Raw genomic sequence first — 17166 nt, forward strand, 5'->3', positions numbered from 1 at the left:
TTTATAATGACGCAAGTGCAAGAGAAATCATTAGAATACAAAAATCCGGCATATTCATGTTTCGGTGACCTAAAAAGGCATTTGACAGGGTCAAATTAAAGGACGTTATCCACGTATTGTACATAAGAGCTAATAATCATCAAAACGATCGAAAATATCTACCAAAACAACACAATAAAAGTAAAAGTAGAAGAAACTAAATGAGCTAATTGAAGCTGGCAATGGAATAAGACAGGGTCCTCTAGCAGTAATAATAAGCCTCTAATAATAAAAGAGTAAGCACTAAAAAAGGATGCCAAATGGTACGCAAACGACGCAATACTACTCTTTCAAAGTGAAGATGATACAACGTATGCTGCACCAATTTAATATAACCACTAGAAAATTTAAGATGATAATTTCCGCAAAAAAGACAAAATGTTACTAATTAGTCCAATAGGGAAAAGGATACTACCAATTGTAAAGTAAAGATAAATGATTTATCGACAATTGCTAAATATATAGTAACTTTTAATTATTCAAATGATAAGTAATAATAAATATGTATAATGTTTCATAACAGATTATATCATAACAAACAGAAAAAAAGTAATCAAAGACGTCGAAAAAGAAATAGGTTCCCTCAGAAAACAAAGACCTGTATGAAAATACACTAACCAGATATATACAAGACTTGCAAAACACAATAAAAGATGTAGATTAAGCAAATGATGGCGCATAGAAGGCACTAAAAGAAGAGGAAAGGGAGTGCTGCCCGACCGTTTTGACCCATAAAGAAAAACTAAGTCTAAATTCCAACGAGCTAATAGGTAAAAGAAGACAGCTGACGAAAAAATACGATTCCAACTACACAACAATGAAGAAATTAAATAAAGATATCTATCAGTCAATCCGAAAAAACATTAGAGAAAAAAATACAAGAGAAATAACTAAATTAATTCAAGAAAACAAGAGTTTAAAAGTTTTGAGGCGAAAAACAAACAACATAGGTAACAAAAATATGTACAAAATAAGAAACAAGGATGGAAACATTACTACAAAGTACCGTAATAGAACCAAAATTCTCGCGAAATGTATGAGAGTACCGATGAAAGGCAAGATCAGCCTCTGACCAAAATCACAAACCGGGGATCAAAATTAATCCCAGAAATAACTCCATACGAAATTAGAATGACACTTTTGGAAATGAAAGATAAAAAATACCCTGACGATGACAAAGTATTGATCAAAGCGATCAAACTAGGTGGAAATAAAATTATCCAGACTTTGGCCTTTTTACCGAATGCATCTACCAAGGAAAAACTCCTTCTCAATGGAACAATGCAGTCGTTGTTTTATTACACAAGCAAGGAGACATACTTACTTAACTTACTTAATCAGTAGAACCCATTTGTACCTTTCGGTGTTGGGCCGTTTACAATTCAATTCATGAAATTACAATATTTGACAGTCTTCTGAGGTGTCCTAGCTCTTAACGAACTTTCTCCATTCCTTCCTATTGGATGCCACCTGTGTTGCTTCCTGCCAAGCCTTACCCTTACTCTGCAGTATCTGCGAGATGTCACCGTTCCATTCTTTAATGGGTCTTCCTCTTCTGTTCTTCCCTATTGGTTTGGCGTCCCACACTCTTTTTACTTGTCTATTATTGTCCATCCGGGTTAGATGTCCGACCCATGCCAATTTTTTTTCTTTGATTGACTCGAGTATCGGTTTGATTTTGAGTCTTTCTCTTATTTTTTCATTTCTGATTCTATCAGTTCTTTTTACTCCTATCGTTCTTCTGAGGTATTTCATCTCTGCTGCCTGAATTCTGCTCTGATGTCTTTTGTTTAATATCCAATTTTCTGCTCCATATGTCACTGTAGGTCTATATATTGTTTTGTATATTGTCATCTTGGTCTTTGTTGATATTTCTTTGTTATTAAGGAATCCTCTATTTAGTGCTTGGAATAGTTAGAATAGTAGAATATCAAGGAGACATAACAGGTCTAAAAAACTATCGTCCTATCAGTTTGCTCTCACACATATATACAATTTCACAAATATTTTCAAATAAAGACTGGACAGTTGGACTTCTATCGGCCTAGAGAACAAACTGGATTTAGATCGCGATACGGCACTAACGACCACTTACTAGTGATAAAGAATCTGATAGAGAAGTCTGCAAAACACAGCAAACCATTGGTACCTACTGTTATTCGTGGACTATGAGAAAGCATTCGATATCATAAGCAGTCAGAAAATGTTCTGAAAAGATTTACCAAACTGCCACAGCTAGCGTAAGACTATCTGAACAAGAAACAAATAAATTCTGTGTACAGCAAGGAGTACGACAAAGAGACTCCGTCTCTCCAAGCTATTCATGAAGCTTTTAGAACATACTTGTAACAAGGCAGATCTGGACGAGCATGGTATCAACATAAATGGATAAAAGCTCAGTCATTTGGGATTTACAAATGACACTGTTGTTATAGCCGATCATATGGATGATGCAATAATAATTTTTGAAAAATTCTATTACGCTTCCTTGGAGATCGGACTAAAGATTTACATGAACAAGGCGCAAATAATGACTAATCTGGTGGTAAATTGAAATATTGCCGTTAATAAAAGAAATATTGGGTAGACAACATCGAACAAGTAGTTAGGACATGAAATTCGGTTAGACATGTGGGGATGGATTCCGTAATTACAATTCTTTATAAGTTTCTATCTTGGATGATATAAATATAAAGCTTCTTAACCAACATAGGAACTTACAAATCAGCGATTTTTCGTATTGGGTATTAGCGTCTCTACGTTGAACATAGTCAAATCATCTTAAACTATGCTATTTAAATCATGAATGTGTTACTTGTGTGAGTCCATTTCAAATAGATAAAAGAAATAAAATTAGACTTACAATTAATTTAATTTTACTAACCAAAACGACCGGTTTCGCTTTCTAAACTTTGCAAAGCATCTTCAGGTCAAACGGTGCAAAGTAAATTAAATGATGCCGGTACAAGAATTTTTAGATAATGGTTCATGATACATAGTTCAAACTATCCTGTATTGCTGATAATGGGTGATCTTCGGTTAATGTTGTAACTGTCTGACAATTAACGAGGAAGTTTCTTGAGGGGAGAGATGTTAACAAATAAAATATGAGTAAGGTATATGTGATTGTTTGTTAAATGAAAGTAATGTTTTATATTATTTAAATTATTAAAGTTATTTATATTTATTCAAGAGATATATTTTAAAAATGTTTGTTAATTTATTGAATTTTTTTACACTAAGAGGACAGTTATATGACAATGAATGAAAGGGTGTGCAATTTATTTTACTTGTAATTATCAAATTTTTGATAGAAAGCATTTGATTTCTGTTTTGGCAGAAAATTGTGATGTCAAATGTTAAAATTATAAAACTAAAAAACAATTAGGGACAAACAGAACACAATTAAAAGGACAAAACAGACATAAATCTTTTAAAAAAGGAGGCTTATTGGCACTACATCACTTGGTAGGAGAGGAACTGTTAAAAATGAGTTTTTTTTGTTGTCTACTAGTATTTTTTTTACTAAAAATACTAGTAGACAACAAAAAAACTCATTTTTACCAGTTCCTCTCTGGAACTGATAAAAATGAGTTTTTTTGTTGTCTACTAGTATTTTTTTACTAAAAATACTAGTAGACAACCAAAAAACTCATTTTTACCAGTTCCTCTGATGTAGTGCCAATAAGCCCCCTTTTTTTAAAGTTTTATGTAATAATTATGTATAAATCTCTGGTCGCTTAGATACGAGGAGATGAGTTTTGTCATGGCCCCGCTGTATAGATAATGTCTCATTTTGTATGTCAGTACTTTATGTCATACTCTGTCAAAGGCTTTACTTACATCCAGGAAGGCTGCTGGAGTATCTGTAGTTCGCTCAAATGTTGAGCTCTGAATCCTAATTGTGCTTCTGGGACTAATCCTAGCCTGTCTGTCTCTGATTGAAGTCTGGTTTGGATGACTCGCTCTACTTTCTTACTGGCTGCTGGAAGTAAGCTAATCGGCCTGTAATTTTGTGGAAATACGTGGTTCTTTTCTGGCTTTGGTATCATGATTACATGGGCTTCCTTCCATCGGTTGATAAAAGCCTGTATCTTAGTATTGCGTTTGTTATGTTTGTCAAATATACAATTATTTTCGAAGGAAGATACTTCAGAGCTCTGCTACTGATCTCGTCTGGACCAGATGCTTGCTTTGGTGAACTTTTTCTGATCAGTTTACTAGTTTCTCTTAGTGATTTGGAATTTATTATCTCTTCTTGTTCTTCGGGCGTTTCTAGTACTGTTTCTTCGACTTCTTTAATAAAATCTATATCTTTGTCTTGGGGCTAATTTAGTGTGCAGTATCTCTGAGTCTTTCACCATCACCTCGCTTTCTCTTGTACAGAGTAGACGATTCCGTTTTCTCCGTGTAGTGGGGGAATGGGTTTTCTATCGTTTCTTAACGTTCTTTGGAACCTCCATATTTCTTGCATATTTTGGCTCCCTTCCTTCATTTCTTTTACATATTTGTCCCACTTTTGGCTTCTATGTTCTATTAGTGCCTGTTTGATATCGATTTAGACGATCTGCCCTATTTATAAATCTTTGTATGTGAATTTCATATTCTTCTTCAGTAGTTCTATTCCTTATTGTTTCTTTCATGATGTTTTTGAGATCTAGAACTTTTTCCTATATTTATTGTGGCTTGTAAGTTGTAAGAAAATTTTCAATTTATATCATAGACCACGTCGTTTTCTTTCTTTGTTCTTGTTGTTTTGTTAGTATACTCCACTTGTATACTCCAGTCGTCAGAGACGAAAATGCCAATCAAATTCTCTAAATATCATACAAACATGCTGAATTTTGCCGAGAATATTAATTTTGGGACCCCAAAAAAGATGCAAAAAGTTTAGCACTTTTACCCCCGGGCTTCCCCCTAAAACGCCCTTCGTAGGGGGTATAAACGCAAAAAAATCGATTTACCTGTAGAGTCTGTACGCCATAGAAAAAAATGTTTCAAATAAAAAATGTAGCTGAGATAATTTTAAATAAAAATGTTTATTAGCACTTTTTGTGTAGAACGAACAGTTCTCTCAGATACAACGCTTGAAGCAACCGTCAATTTTGAATGTCAGTCACGTTCGCAAAATCAATGTTAAATAAAATTTGGATCAGCTCGACGGTAAAAATTCGATATCTTTTGATCCAAGTGTTCTATCGACAAAAATCAAGATGCGTTTTAAAGGTAAAGAGTGCAGCTTTTGTATGCAGTTTTTGTATTTTGTTGCGAATAAACTTAGTCTTCATAAAGGTGTTAAATATATAAACATTTTTTTCTACGTCGTGCAGATTCTTCGTAAATCGATGTTTTTGCGTTTTTACCCCCATACGAAGGGGGTTTTAGAGGAAAGCCCGGGGGCAAAAGTGGTTAACTTTTTTGCATCTTTTTTGGGGTCCAAAATTAATATTCTCGGCAAAATTCAGCTTGTTCGTATGATTTTTAGGGGCCAACTCTCTGACGACTGGACTATTGTAGTTCTTAGAAAAATAGAATAAAAAGAGAAATCAAACGATTTCTACTTAGCGAAACCGAATTCAAATCTTAACCACTGTGTTTCCTAAAATTTGCGAAACAAACAGCTGGATGAATTACTCGGCAAGGGAATCTAAAATTGCATTCCACAAGCCGTTCATCCTAGTCAAAATTCGTAGTGAATTCAGTTTCTCGTACTTCCAACGAAGTAAATAACAAAACAGAATGACGGTATTAGATTTTTGTTTTGATACAGTGCAGCAACAACCGTTGATACGTATTTCGACCTCCTTAAGTCTCTTCAGAACGGTATAGTCACTGCTCTGTGTAGAATAGAATAGAATAATTTTTTATCGTAAAATTATTGCATTGCTTTCGAAAATCATCATAGCAAAATCGGAATATCGGAAAGCAACACTTACAATAATTGTAAGTAATATAATAAAATTATAGTGTAATCTATGAAATGTGACTGATCCATTTTTAAAAAATATTCTATACATATGACGATATAAGCATATGAACATTTATTCCATTTTATATTCTTTTTATTATTATTCTTGGTTATTTTACTACATATAATAATAATTATTGATTAATATATTATATTTGTCGCCCTAATAAACCTTACAATTTATTAGAAAATTATGTTGTTTTCGATATAAATTAATAATCTTTTTGACTGTAGTATGTAAAGTAATGGCAAAATTGAATCAAAAGGCTACAAGGAAAGGAAATTTCTGAAACATACAATTTGATTATAGTATAATAATTATTTTAACGGAGCTTTTATCATATAATGTTGAAATATCTAAACGATTTACAGATGGATGTTGAATTCAGTAATTACTAAAATTTTTCGGCCAACCAAAAATTTCTGTGTTGATTCAAACCTTACGAATCGTTCCAATTGACCTTACGTTACACCTTTGAAGAAAGTCGGCGAGAAATCATTTAGTCATCTGATCTCGCCTTAGTCATAATATAGTTTTTCAAACGGACGCCCATGGTCATCGAAGCTACATGTGATACCTCGACATAACAAACGGTAGAGCTATCAACTATCGAATTGTCATAAAAGAATCACTCGCGTAGTGAATACCACCGAAAGATCGTTACAGGACTGTAGTTCGTGTAATATAAAAATAACGGTTCTGATTTGAATTTTATTTAAAAAATGGTGGTAAAATTTAGGTGTCTCGAAATTAAACTTTTTGTTGTTTCAGTTTTATTACAGTTAAGTAAGTAAAAATATATTTTAATATTAGTGTAATAGCAGATATTATCAACAATCAATCTGCATTATTTTTTATGAAATACAATCCATTCAACTTGTATGCTTCATACAAATAAATGTGATTCGATACGTGACTCACATATTAAAAGGGTACAAAATTATTCCGCTGATAAAATATAAATAAATTAATAATATAAAAATTGTTTATATTGGACTGACAACAATTATTTCTATAGATACCGAAAACAATAATTGAATTCTGTTTTTATTGCTTTTATCTATTTTTACATATTTGTTTCAGTTGTACGTCATTTTAAGTTTTATGTGTAATTTCCACATACTATTCTATTTAGACACCTATTTTATTTGTACCCTTCGGCTTGTATTTTATTATTTTCGTTACTTACGCATCCTTCCCTCAATTATCTTTGATCGATGCCTTTCTAATTTAATGTTTTCATTGTGATCTTTCTATATACCTATCCTGTGCTTTTCTTATTAGGGTTTGGATGTTCGATGCCTTTCCAATTTAATGTTTTCATCGTGATCTTTATATATACCTACCTATCTTGTGCTTTCTTATTAGGGTTTGGATGTCTAGTCCTGTCCAAACCTTAATGCTACGCAGCCAGGTCATTTGCCGTCTGCCAGGACCACCTTTCCCTCTATTTTCCTTCCATTATTACTTGAAGGAAATAATATCTCCCGTGTCTGAATATAAGTTTAAGATAAGATTTTTACGTTTTTATATATTATATTCAGGGATTCTACAGTATTCACTGCCTTCCTCGCTCAACCGTTTTTCCATCTCTCTCTGTTGTCCCATTCTCCATCGTTTAGACCTCTCTTACTCATGGCGTCGTCTATTTCGTTCCTCCAGGATTTTCGGGGTCGTCCTCTTTTCCTCCTTCCTATGGGGTTCCATTCGGTTATTCTCTTTATCCATCTGCAGTCGCTAGTTCTTCTTACATGTCCATACCACTTTAGTCATTTTTGTTCTATATATGTTAATATGTCTGTTTCTATTGATGTTCTTTGCTTTATTTCGTCATTACTCCTCCTATCCATTCTTGTTACTCTGCAGCATCTTCGCAGGCATTCCATCTCTGTTGCTACTATCTTACTGCTGTTTTTCTTGTTTATGATCCAATTTTCAGCCCCATATGTCATAATACTTCGCACTAATGTTTTATAAATCTGTGTTTTGTCTTCATATTTAGGTGTCTATCCCACCATACTGAGTTAAGTTGTCGGATTGCTGTTTTTGTTTGTCCCAATCTTTGTGTAATTTCTTCCTCTGTTGTTGCCTTTTTCGTGATTATAAACCCCAAGTATTTGAATTTATCCTTTCCTTCGATTGTTACGTTGTCATCAATCTGTAGATCTTCTATGTCTTCTTCACTTGTAGGTAGGTACTCTGTTTTCGCGAGGTTAATATCTAGGCCAGTCCTGGTATATTCTTCTTGTAGTTTCTTCATCATGTAGCTGAGGTCGCCTTGGTCTTGTGCAATCACTACTTGATCGTCTGCAAAGCTTAACGTATATAGGTATTCGTTCCGTACCCGTACTCCCATGCCTTCACATTTTCTTTTCCATGTAGTCAAGGCTTTCTCTAAGTATATTTTGAATAGGGTTGGAGATGTGGAACAACCCTGCAGGAGCCCTTTTGTTGTGGTGAAGTTTCCTATGATTCTTGTTCCCATTTTAATGGACACTCTATTTTCTTTATACAGAGCTTTTGTAGCTTCTATGATTCCCGTCTGTATTTCTAATTTGTACATTGGCTCCCATAGTTCTGACCTTGGTACAGAGTCATACGCCTTTCTCAGGTTTTTTACGTTTTTATATATCTACAATTTCACGATCTCTATTCATACCTTTTAAAACTTCTTTTTTTATAACATGGTCAGTCCATAGAATCTTTAGAATGTGGCGGAATATCCACCTGTAAGTTTTTCTCTAAGTTCTCTAAGTTTCGGGCGTTGTAACGAGCTAATTGCCAGAGTCCAGGTTTTTATGGCATGTAGTGGGATACTGTGTATATAACATTTTATCATGCGATATCGTAGATTTAGATCAAGATCTCTTTTTCTTAGCATTCTATCGTCCATTTTTGGACATAGTCCTTTCCCAACTCCTTTCATCGATGTCTATCCTGAGCAACATACTCCCAATTTGTGCAACATACCCTTTCTGTTGTGGCTAGTTTATTCATATTTGCCTTGGTTAGGGGCTAGGTTTGACATCCATATATCATGATAGGTAGGATGCATTGTTTGAACAGTTTGTTCCTCAAGTATTGACGTATTTTGCGATTCTTTAATGTGCAACTGTGTTTTCCAAATACTGCCCATGCCAGTCTTGCTCTTCTAGTCTTCTAGTCAAGTTTCAGAATTTGGCTTAGGTAAATATAATTCTGGAATTCTTCTATCTCACTGCCATTTATAGTTATACGTCTGGGATTGTCTGTGTTGGTCATTGTTTTTGTTTTTGTTTTACTTTAAATAATTTAACAATGTAATATAAAAATGACAAATCCAAGTAGTATTTTCACAATTAATACTATTCAAGATAATGGACATATCTTTTGAAAATTGAATTGGCCATCACTATTTAAATTATAAAATTAAAAATTGATTTACCGGCGAACAAGAAAATATAAATGGACCGAATAACAAATATTTACAATTTTTTTTATTGTTACATTGCATGTTTACAATATACTCTATAGACAGAGTAATCAGTAAATAGTCTGTAAGTAAATTAATGTGAGCTAGGTACCGTCCAGTGACGGTTCTCTAAGTATTATTGCGGTAGGTCTTATTAGAGCTACCGCAATACCGCTAAAAATTTTATTTTACCAATGTTTCCAATGGCAACATCTTTAACTGATTCTGTTAAAATTATGATCATGATGTTGGGTAGGAATATTTACATTGGAACTGTTGACAGTATTTTGTGTGGTGATTTGTTTTGATTTATCATTGTATCTGATATTTAGTAGTTTACGATAAACAGAACATCCTCTATAATTAGAAGGATGGTCTTCGTTGCAATGAGTGCAAGTTACTGGCGTGTTTTTTGATTTCTGGCAGTCTTTTGTATTGTTTGATCCAGCGCATTTTACGCAATTATATGATTTGCACAGTACGTTTTAGTGTGACCATATTCTTGACATCGTGTACATTGTGGTATATTTATTTAAATTCTCTGTGGTTCTACCCTTATTTTACAATGTTGTATATATTATCGTTCAAATATCTCTTTGTTTTTCGTTTCTGGCATTTGTAATGTTCCTTACCTTATGACCTCTTTTCTGGATTTCCGCTTTTTTTTATCTATCTGACAGGAGTGATGTAGGTCTCGAATAACTGCTATGTACGCTCTCTCTTCTTTAAAAGAGAGAGGCTGAGAGTAGACTTAGGTTGGTATGTATGGTGGACGATGCTTTCCTCTCGTACGTAATGTATTAGTTTTCTGTAGGATTCAAGTGTCTTCGGTAAAATTTTTATTGTGTTGTTTGTTAAGGCTTTAGTAAAATAAGTTTCTACTTCTACTGCTTGAGCTAAATTATCTATCCTTTTGCTATAGTCATTCACGTCATATATAAAAATTGGAGGGGGTTTTGAGACTGGTAGATTTTTATTCGTATCATTTACGCAATTTTCTTTAAACCGCAATTTTCTTTCGCAATTTTAAACCTTTTTCTTTTTAATCTCAATATTTGCCATGTATATTTATTATTTTGAGAGTCTTCATATTCTTCATCTAACATCGAATCATATTCATTCTGTGTTTCTGAATTGTTTTTTAAGTTTAAGTTAGCTGGAGAGTTTGATGTAGAATGAGAAAAGTTGGTTTATTGAACAACTGTTGGCTGTACCTGATATTGTTATTGATAATTGTCAAAATGTATCATTTAGTTTACTTTTGGTTGATTTGAGCACGATGGTGGAGTTTGAGCATTTATTTCACTTACTTGGTGATACGGATGTATTATTTTTGTATATACTAGTTTTGTATATGTATTTGTAGTTCTTCTTCTTCTTCTTCTTTTTATATAGACATGACTCTGTCTGTTTTTCAATGTGCCTCCAGTAAGTTGTAATTCCATCGTTTGTGTGGTCTTCCTACTGATCGTCTTCCTATTGAGGCACCGTATCTTGCCGTCTTTACTACTCTATTTGTTGTTATTCGGCTTATATGATCGTTCCATTCTACTCTTCTACTTCTTACCCAGTTTTTGATGTTCTCCACCTTGCATCTATGTCGTATATCTGTACTTCTAGCTCTGTCCCATAGTGTCTTACCATCAATTTTTCTAAGTGTTTTCATCTCTGCTGTTTCTAACATCCTTTTTGTTCTCTCTGTGTCAGGTCTTGTTTCTGCCGCGTATGTCATTATTGGTCTGATGACTGTTTTGAAAATTCTGTCTTTCGTTTCTTTCCCGATATTTTTATTTCTCCATATTGTTTCGTTTAGGCAGCCTGCGGCTCTGTTTGCTCTATTCACTTGATCTTCCACTTCTTTTTCGAGCTTTCCGTAGCTAGATAATGTGATGCCTAGATATTTAAACTCCATCACTTGTTCTATTATCTGACCTTCCAGCTCCAATTTACATTTTAGTAAATTCATCATACCAAATCTCTAGAAGAATGGTAATTAATTAGTACAATAACAATATCTTTAGAGAACCGCCAAAAAATAATATTTTTCCGGGGGAACCCCAAAATTCACACCAAGTTTGAGAGTTATTTTGACATTTATATTTAGTAAAATGGAAATCAAAACAGCTAAACCGAGATTTATGAGATTTATGACAGGTCTGTCAAAAGTACACAACGTACACGTTGTCAATACGTTACAAGGTGACGTTAAGACCAAACATAATAATTTAATAAATTATTTTAATATAATTTGATTAAAATATAAATAATAAATAAATAATAAAATTACTTTTAAATTAAATTAAATTGAGTTTTAATAATATTATTTAAATTTAAAAAATACAGAAAACATAGTACAAAGCTTCGCGATAGTCTACTGTAATACCGCCTACTGTAAGACTAACTGTTCTAACTTCTTTATTAAAATTTATGACGACAAAACCAAGTAGGTACTAGGTTTTAGATTGTAGCGTCATAATCTAATTTTTTACAGTGAAGTTGGCCGTTAAATTTGAGACATCCTGAATACATAATTGGATTGTGTAAACAGTTTTTGTTGAACTAACAATTTTTATATTCCTCCTTTTTATTAAAAAAAAATGCAGTCGTTGCGAATGGCGTCAAATTCAGAAAATACGATTTTGTGCTTTTTCTTTTATATTTATACTCGTACAAGCAATATTTTTATGGTATAAATTCTAGAAATAGTTAAATAGACAAACAAATAAAAAATGCATGTCCGCCGTTGAATCCATAATAAATTTATACCACAATGCTTCCAAACAAGAAACATTTGTTCCATGCAGTTAATTTTATGTTGTCAAAATTGTTTTCAACTAATTTCATTTACTAATTTATTACAACCAATTAGTTACACCTAACTGGAACTTGTTTCGTTTACAATTTCATGACAATTAACGAGTTTTTTGTAGTAAAAAAGTGTCCATCTCTTTAGTAAAAATAAAATTCGAATTACCACATTTTGGAATGTGGTAAGTACTAAAATTTGTAAACGGTAATGCACTTGCCATATAACCAGCATTCTTCATCCAAATAATTTTCAATAATTGTTAAAGAAGTACAGTTGTCCATTGATAATCCGACAAGTATGGGACCAAAGGGGTGTCGGATTACCAAATAGGTCCGGATTACCGAATATATATTTGGCATTGTTTTGCTAGCAGTAGCCTACAATATTCTTAAATTTTATTAGTAAAATTCTACCCTTCACTGCATGATTTTTTATTTTTCGTTACAAATAAGTTTGCAGACTGGATTTTCGTTATTTTTACGGGAAAAAATAATAAAAAAAATTCTGAACAACTAGTTTTTTTTTTTATTTTGGAAAAATATAAGTGTTGTTTATGAACAACATTATGCAAACAATATGCAGACTTAAAACAATATTTAGGAACAATGAAAATTTTTAAAACAGTTCTTCGTTTTAGTGAAGCAAAGTGCTACACCACACTTTTCGCACAACACATGTGTATAGCCATTGCACTGTGGAAATTTGCACCTTATTTGTTTTTCGGACTATACAGGCCAATGGTGAATTCCATCCATTCTAACATCCTTTACTGGCATAACCTGTGCTGGGCCTTTTCTCTTCTTTATTTGTAGCACCTCCTCAGTTTCATTTGCTGAAGGTCTGCCCCTTTTTACAATGGTGAACCGCTCTCCTGTTCTGCATAATGCTTCTGCCAGTTGTGTTCTAAACTGAGCCTGTGTGACTTTAGGCTTCGCGCCAGTTCTATGTTCAGCTGAATTCTTGTAAAGGATCCAAATGTTAGCAACGGTTAGATCTAGTAGATGGTAAAATATTCTAAAATACCATTTTTTACTTCTTAGAATAATTTTATTCCGTCCCATATTGCTGTCCAACAAATCAACACCGCCCATATGACGGTTGTATTCTTGTATAAGATATGGACAACTTACTTCTTTTGTTCTCTTTTCTTTCTTGTCATATCTCTTGGCAGTAGCTTTAGGAACTTCGCCAGCGAAAGTCGATAGAAATGTGACTAATTTTGTTATCTTTCCACACTAAGCTACTTACTTCCACACCATCGCAAGTACCAACATACTCTACACTAGTTCATCTTTCTTCATTTTTCATAGCCTTTTCATCCGGAAGCTTACAATTTGGAATCCTATTCCTTCTTACGGTTCCTAAACTGTGAATACCTTGTTTGGAAAGATATACAAGGAGAGGTATAGAAGAGTAATAATTGTCAAAATAAAGCCAGTGACTCATATTCCTAGGAATGATTTTAGCCAATCTTACCACAACATTTGCAGTTGCTCCGAGGTCAGGTTCAAAAGCAGGTCTCGTTTTTTGATCATTCTCTTGTCCGTTATATAATTATATACGATACGCATATCCAGAGCTACTGCATAAGACAAAAAAATTAAAACCCCATTTATGTGGCTTGTTTGGTAGATACTGCTTTATGTAGTGCCTAGCTTTGGTAGAACAAATTTGCTCTTCGACGGACAGATATTGTTCTAATGGAATTCCGTTTGAAAATGCTTCATTGAGGTGGTCAATTATTGGTCTAATTTTATAAACTCTATCGTAGTTTGGATTGTCACGGGATAAGGCATTCTCGTTATTATTGAAATGTAAAAATTGTCTGATTTTTTCGTACCTGTTGACTGACATAGCACTTTTTATTTTCTCAAAGCCAATTTCTTCTGACCAATATGCCCTTGTGTTGGGCAAATGAACAAGGGACATATATATTGTAATTCCAATAAACTGCTTTATGTCACTTCGTGTAATATTCAGTGGTTTGTTAGAATTCTGCTGTATGGCATATAAATTTGACTCCTCCACAATTTTGTCTAAAAGGCTATCTGTGAAGAATAAATTAAAATATTCATAGGGACTTTCTAGTTGTAGGATATGATTTGGAAGACTCTGATTTCCTCTAAATTCCAGTTGCTGTTCGGATAAGCTCAATTTTTTTTTCTCCATATAATGTCTAAAAATAAAAAAACATCTAATATTTTTGATAACAAATTGATTGTAAAATAAGTACACCTTTTGCCCTTGAAGTAAACCAAAGTTTCTGGAGGCTCCTCCTCTACAGTGCTATTAACTACATTAGTGTCTACAACATTCTCATCCATTTCGTTCACAGGTTCAGAATCTTCATTATCAGACTCATCATATGTACCAACTTGTTCGTCAGCTAAGAAATCTGGATCGACAATATCATCATCATCATCAAACCCATCTTCGCTATCCCAAAGCCTATCTATTATATCGGTAAGTTCCTTGTCAGTCAGCGGCCTTTTATCTTTCCAACTCATGATGTTTTATCTAAAAGATAAAATTTACTAGATATGCATGATGTTGTTTGTAAACAACAAAAACAAAAAACATCATTATGAGAAAAATATGCGCAGTACTGTATACCGCCAGAAATCATGCATTTTGCTTACCTTATTAATAACACTTAAAATATATTTACTCAAATTACTTCAGTAAAACTAACAAAAACAAACTGAAGCACGTGTCAGTGTCTAATCGTGTACACTACCTAACTAAGAAGACACAATACTGGTAACCAACACCATCTATGATTGTCTAGTCTACTTACGCTGATTAATACTGTATTGTTAGTAAACAACGTCATGCACAAACTGATTCATCTTTAACAGCTATTAAAATAAATGTTTATTTTTAGTATGTTGTTTTTAAACAACATGATGCAGTGAAGGGTTGATATTCAAAAACACCCATTTCTGCTAACTAAAACATGTTTATTAAAAGAAATATGGAAGCTAATAAATTTAATGTTACACGTTTTAATAACTAAATGCCGCAACTAATGTAGATTAATTATGAACGTATGTAAGTACATACTGCGCTCACACTTGATTCTCTTTTGCTTTTTCTTGTTTAGACAGTCTGGCATTGCTTGTTCTTGTATCTCCTTTAACATTAAAATTTGTTCAAAGTCATATGCTCTCTCCTCGCACCAACGCATCAAAGTGCTTGCAGCCAATATAGCATCATTACAGTTGACGGTGAAATATTTTTCATCCTGTACTTCCTGGGTCACATTTTCATCAGAATCTGTCATTTCTTTTTAATTATTTCTTTATGTGTTAAGTCAGCATTGAGGTTTTCATCTAAAATCCACTCTTGTAAAGCTTCTCTTGATTCTGATGAATACTCATATCGTTGCAAATTTGAAGGCCAGCATCTAATACAACTTGCACATGTTGTTCATTGGATTCTTCGTTAACTTCTATTAGAAGGAGTGGGTTGTTTGGCCAAATAGTCTTCCACGATTTAATTAGTGTAGTAGGTTTGACTTGCTGCCAGGCAAACGCAGAATTGATAATCGCATCAGTATTTGGTTGACTTGGAAACAGCAAGGAGTTGTTTCTTGTAGAGTGCCTTGAGAGTTTTAATAACGTTTTGATGCATGGACTGAATCAATGTAGTAGTATTTGTCGGTAAGTACATTGCCTCTATATATCCATAGGCAGTTTCGATTTTTAATTCGTCCTTATCAGGATGTCCTGGAGCATTGTCTAACAAAAGGAGGGCTTTCACTGGCAGTTTCTTTTTTCTTAGCTCATCTTTAACTTGTGGGATAAAGCTGTTCTTGTACCAATCCAGAAAAACTGTACGTAATTGGTAGCTTCTCAATTTTAACATTTTTGAAGGCATGAGGTTTGTTGGACTTACCCACGATTAGCATGGGTATGAATCAATGCAATAGCGTCTGAAGTGACAAATGTCTTTATTAAAAGTTGCCGCCAGTTTCGACCGGTTTCATCAGCGTTATAAAGTTGTTCAGGAATTAGGTCTAATTCGGTGATCTTTTTGTTCAAATTCTGAATAAATTCAGATATCCCAGACTTATCTGAACTCAAGTTCTCTTCACTCATCTACAAAAATCGTATTCCATAGAATTCATAGGTACCGTTTTTTAAAGTTTTCGAACAAATCTTGACTAGCACGAAAATCAGTATTTGATAATTCCTGATAAAAAAACTGAGCTTTATTTTTTAAAATGTCACCTGAAATAGGAGCTTGTCTGCTTCGTTGTTTCTTAAACTAGATGTGCAGAGCTTCTTCAACATCAGGAAATTCACTAATTTTAAGGGTTTTCTGTCCTAAAAATCATTCTCTTATCTTAGCTACGATCTTAGCTATATGGTAAGAAAACTGCAAGAAGAATATGAGGTGGCAGGTCTAAACATGAATATGACAAAATGTGAATATCTCTCAGTGGGAACAGATGAAATATGTGACCTAGTCTTGGAAGACGACAAAATCAAAGGCGTGCAATCCTGCAAATATTTGGGGGTAATTTTCAGCAAGAAGGGAAATAGCGCAGATGAAATTAGGGAAAGAATAAACAAGGGCAGAGCAGCGACCCGTGCCTAAAACTCTCTTCTCTGGCAAAAAACAATTCGACGAGAAACCAGAAAACACATTTACGGTAGTATAGTCCAAAGTATTACACTTTACGGTTCGGAAGTATGGGACGTTACCAAAGCTAATAGAAACAAACTTATGACGACAGAAATGGATTATCTGAGACGAAGCTGCGGTAGATCGAAACTGGAGAGAGTTAGAAACGAACAAATAAGAAACGAAATGAAAATGGAGCGAAATATCAATGATGATATAGAAAGAAAACAATTAATCTGGTTCGGACATGTTAAAAGAATGCCAGAGTA

The 17166-nt window shown here is 33.6% G+C and overlaps 1 protein-coding gene across 1 annotated transcript in view; it reads left to right on the plus strand.

Moving 5' to 3' along the window:
- The first annotated feature begins 6580 nt into the window (after positions 1-6580).
- LOC140438242 (carbonic anhydrase 1-like) overlaps positions 6581-17166 on the plus strand; it is an 87695-nt gene continuing 77109 nt past the window's right edge. The window contains exon 1 of the mRNA XM_072527938.1: positions 6581-6794. Within this exon, the coding sequence (XP_072384039.1) occupies positions 6731-6794 (64 nt within the window). The 5' untranslated portion in view covers positions 6581-6730. The remainder of the gene's footprint in view (positions 6795-17166) is intronic.

Source organism: Diabrotica undecimpunctata, chromosome 4, assembly GCF_040954645.1.
Source record: "Diabrotica undecimpunctata isolate CICGRU chromosome 4, icDiaUnde3, whole genome shotgun sequence".
Classification (NCBI taxonomy): domain Eukaryota; kingdom Metazoa; phylum Arthropoda; class Insecta; order Coleoptera; family Chrysomelidae; genus Diabrotica; species Diabrotica undecimpunctata.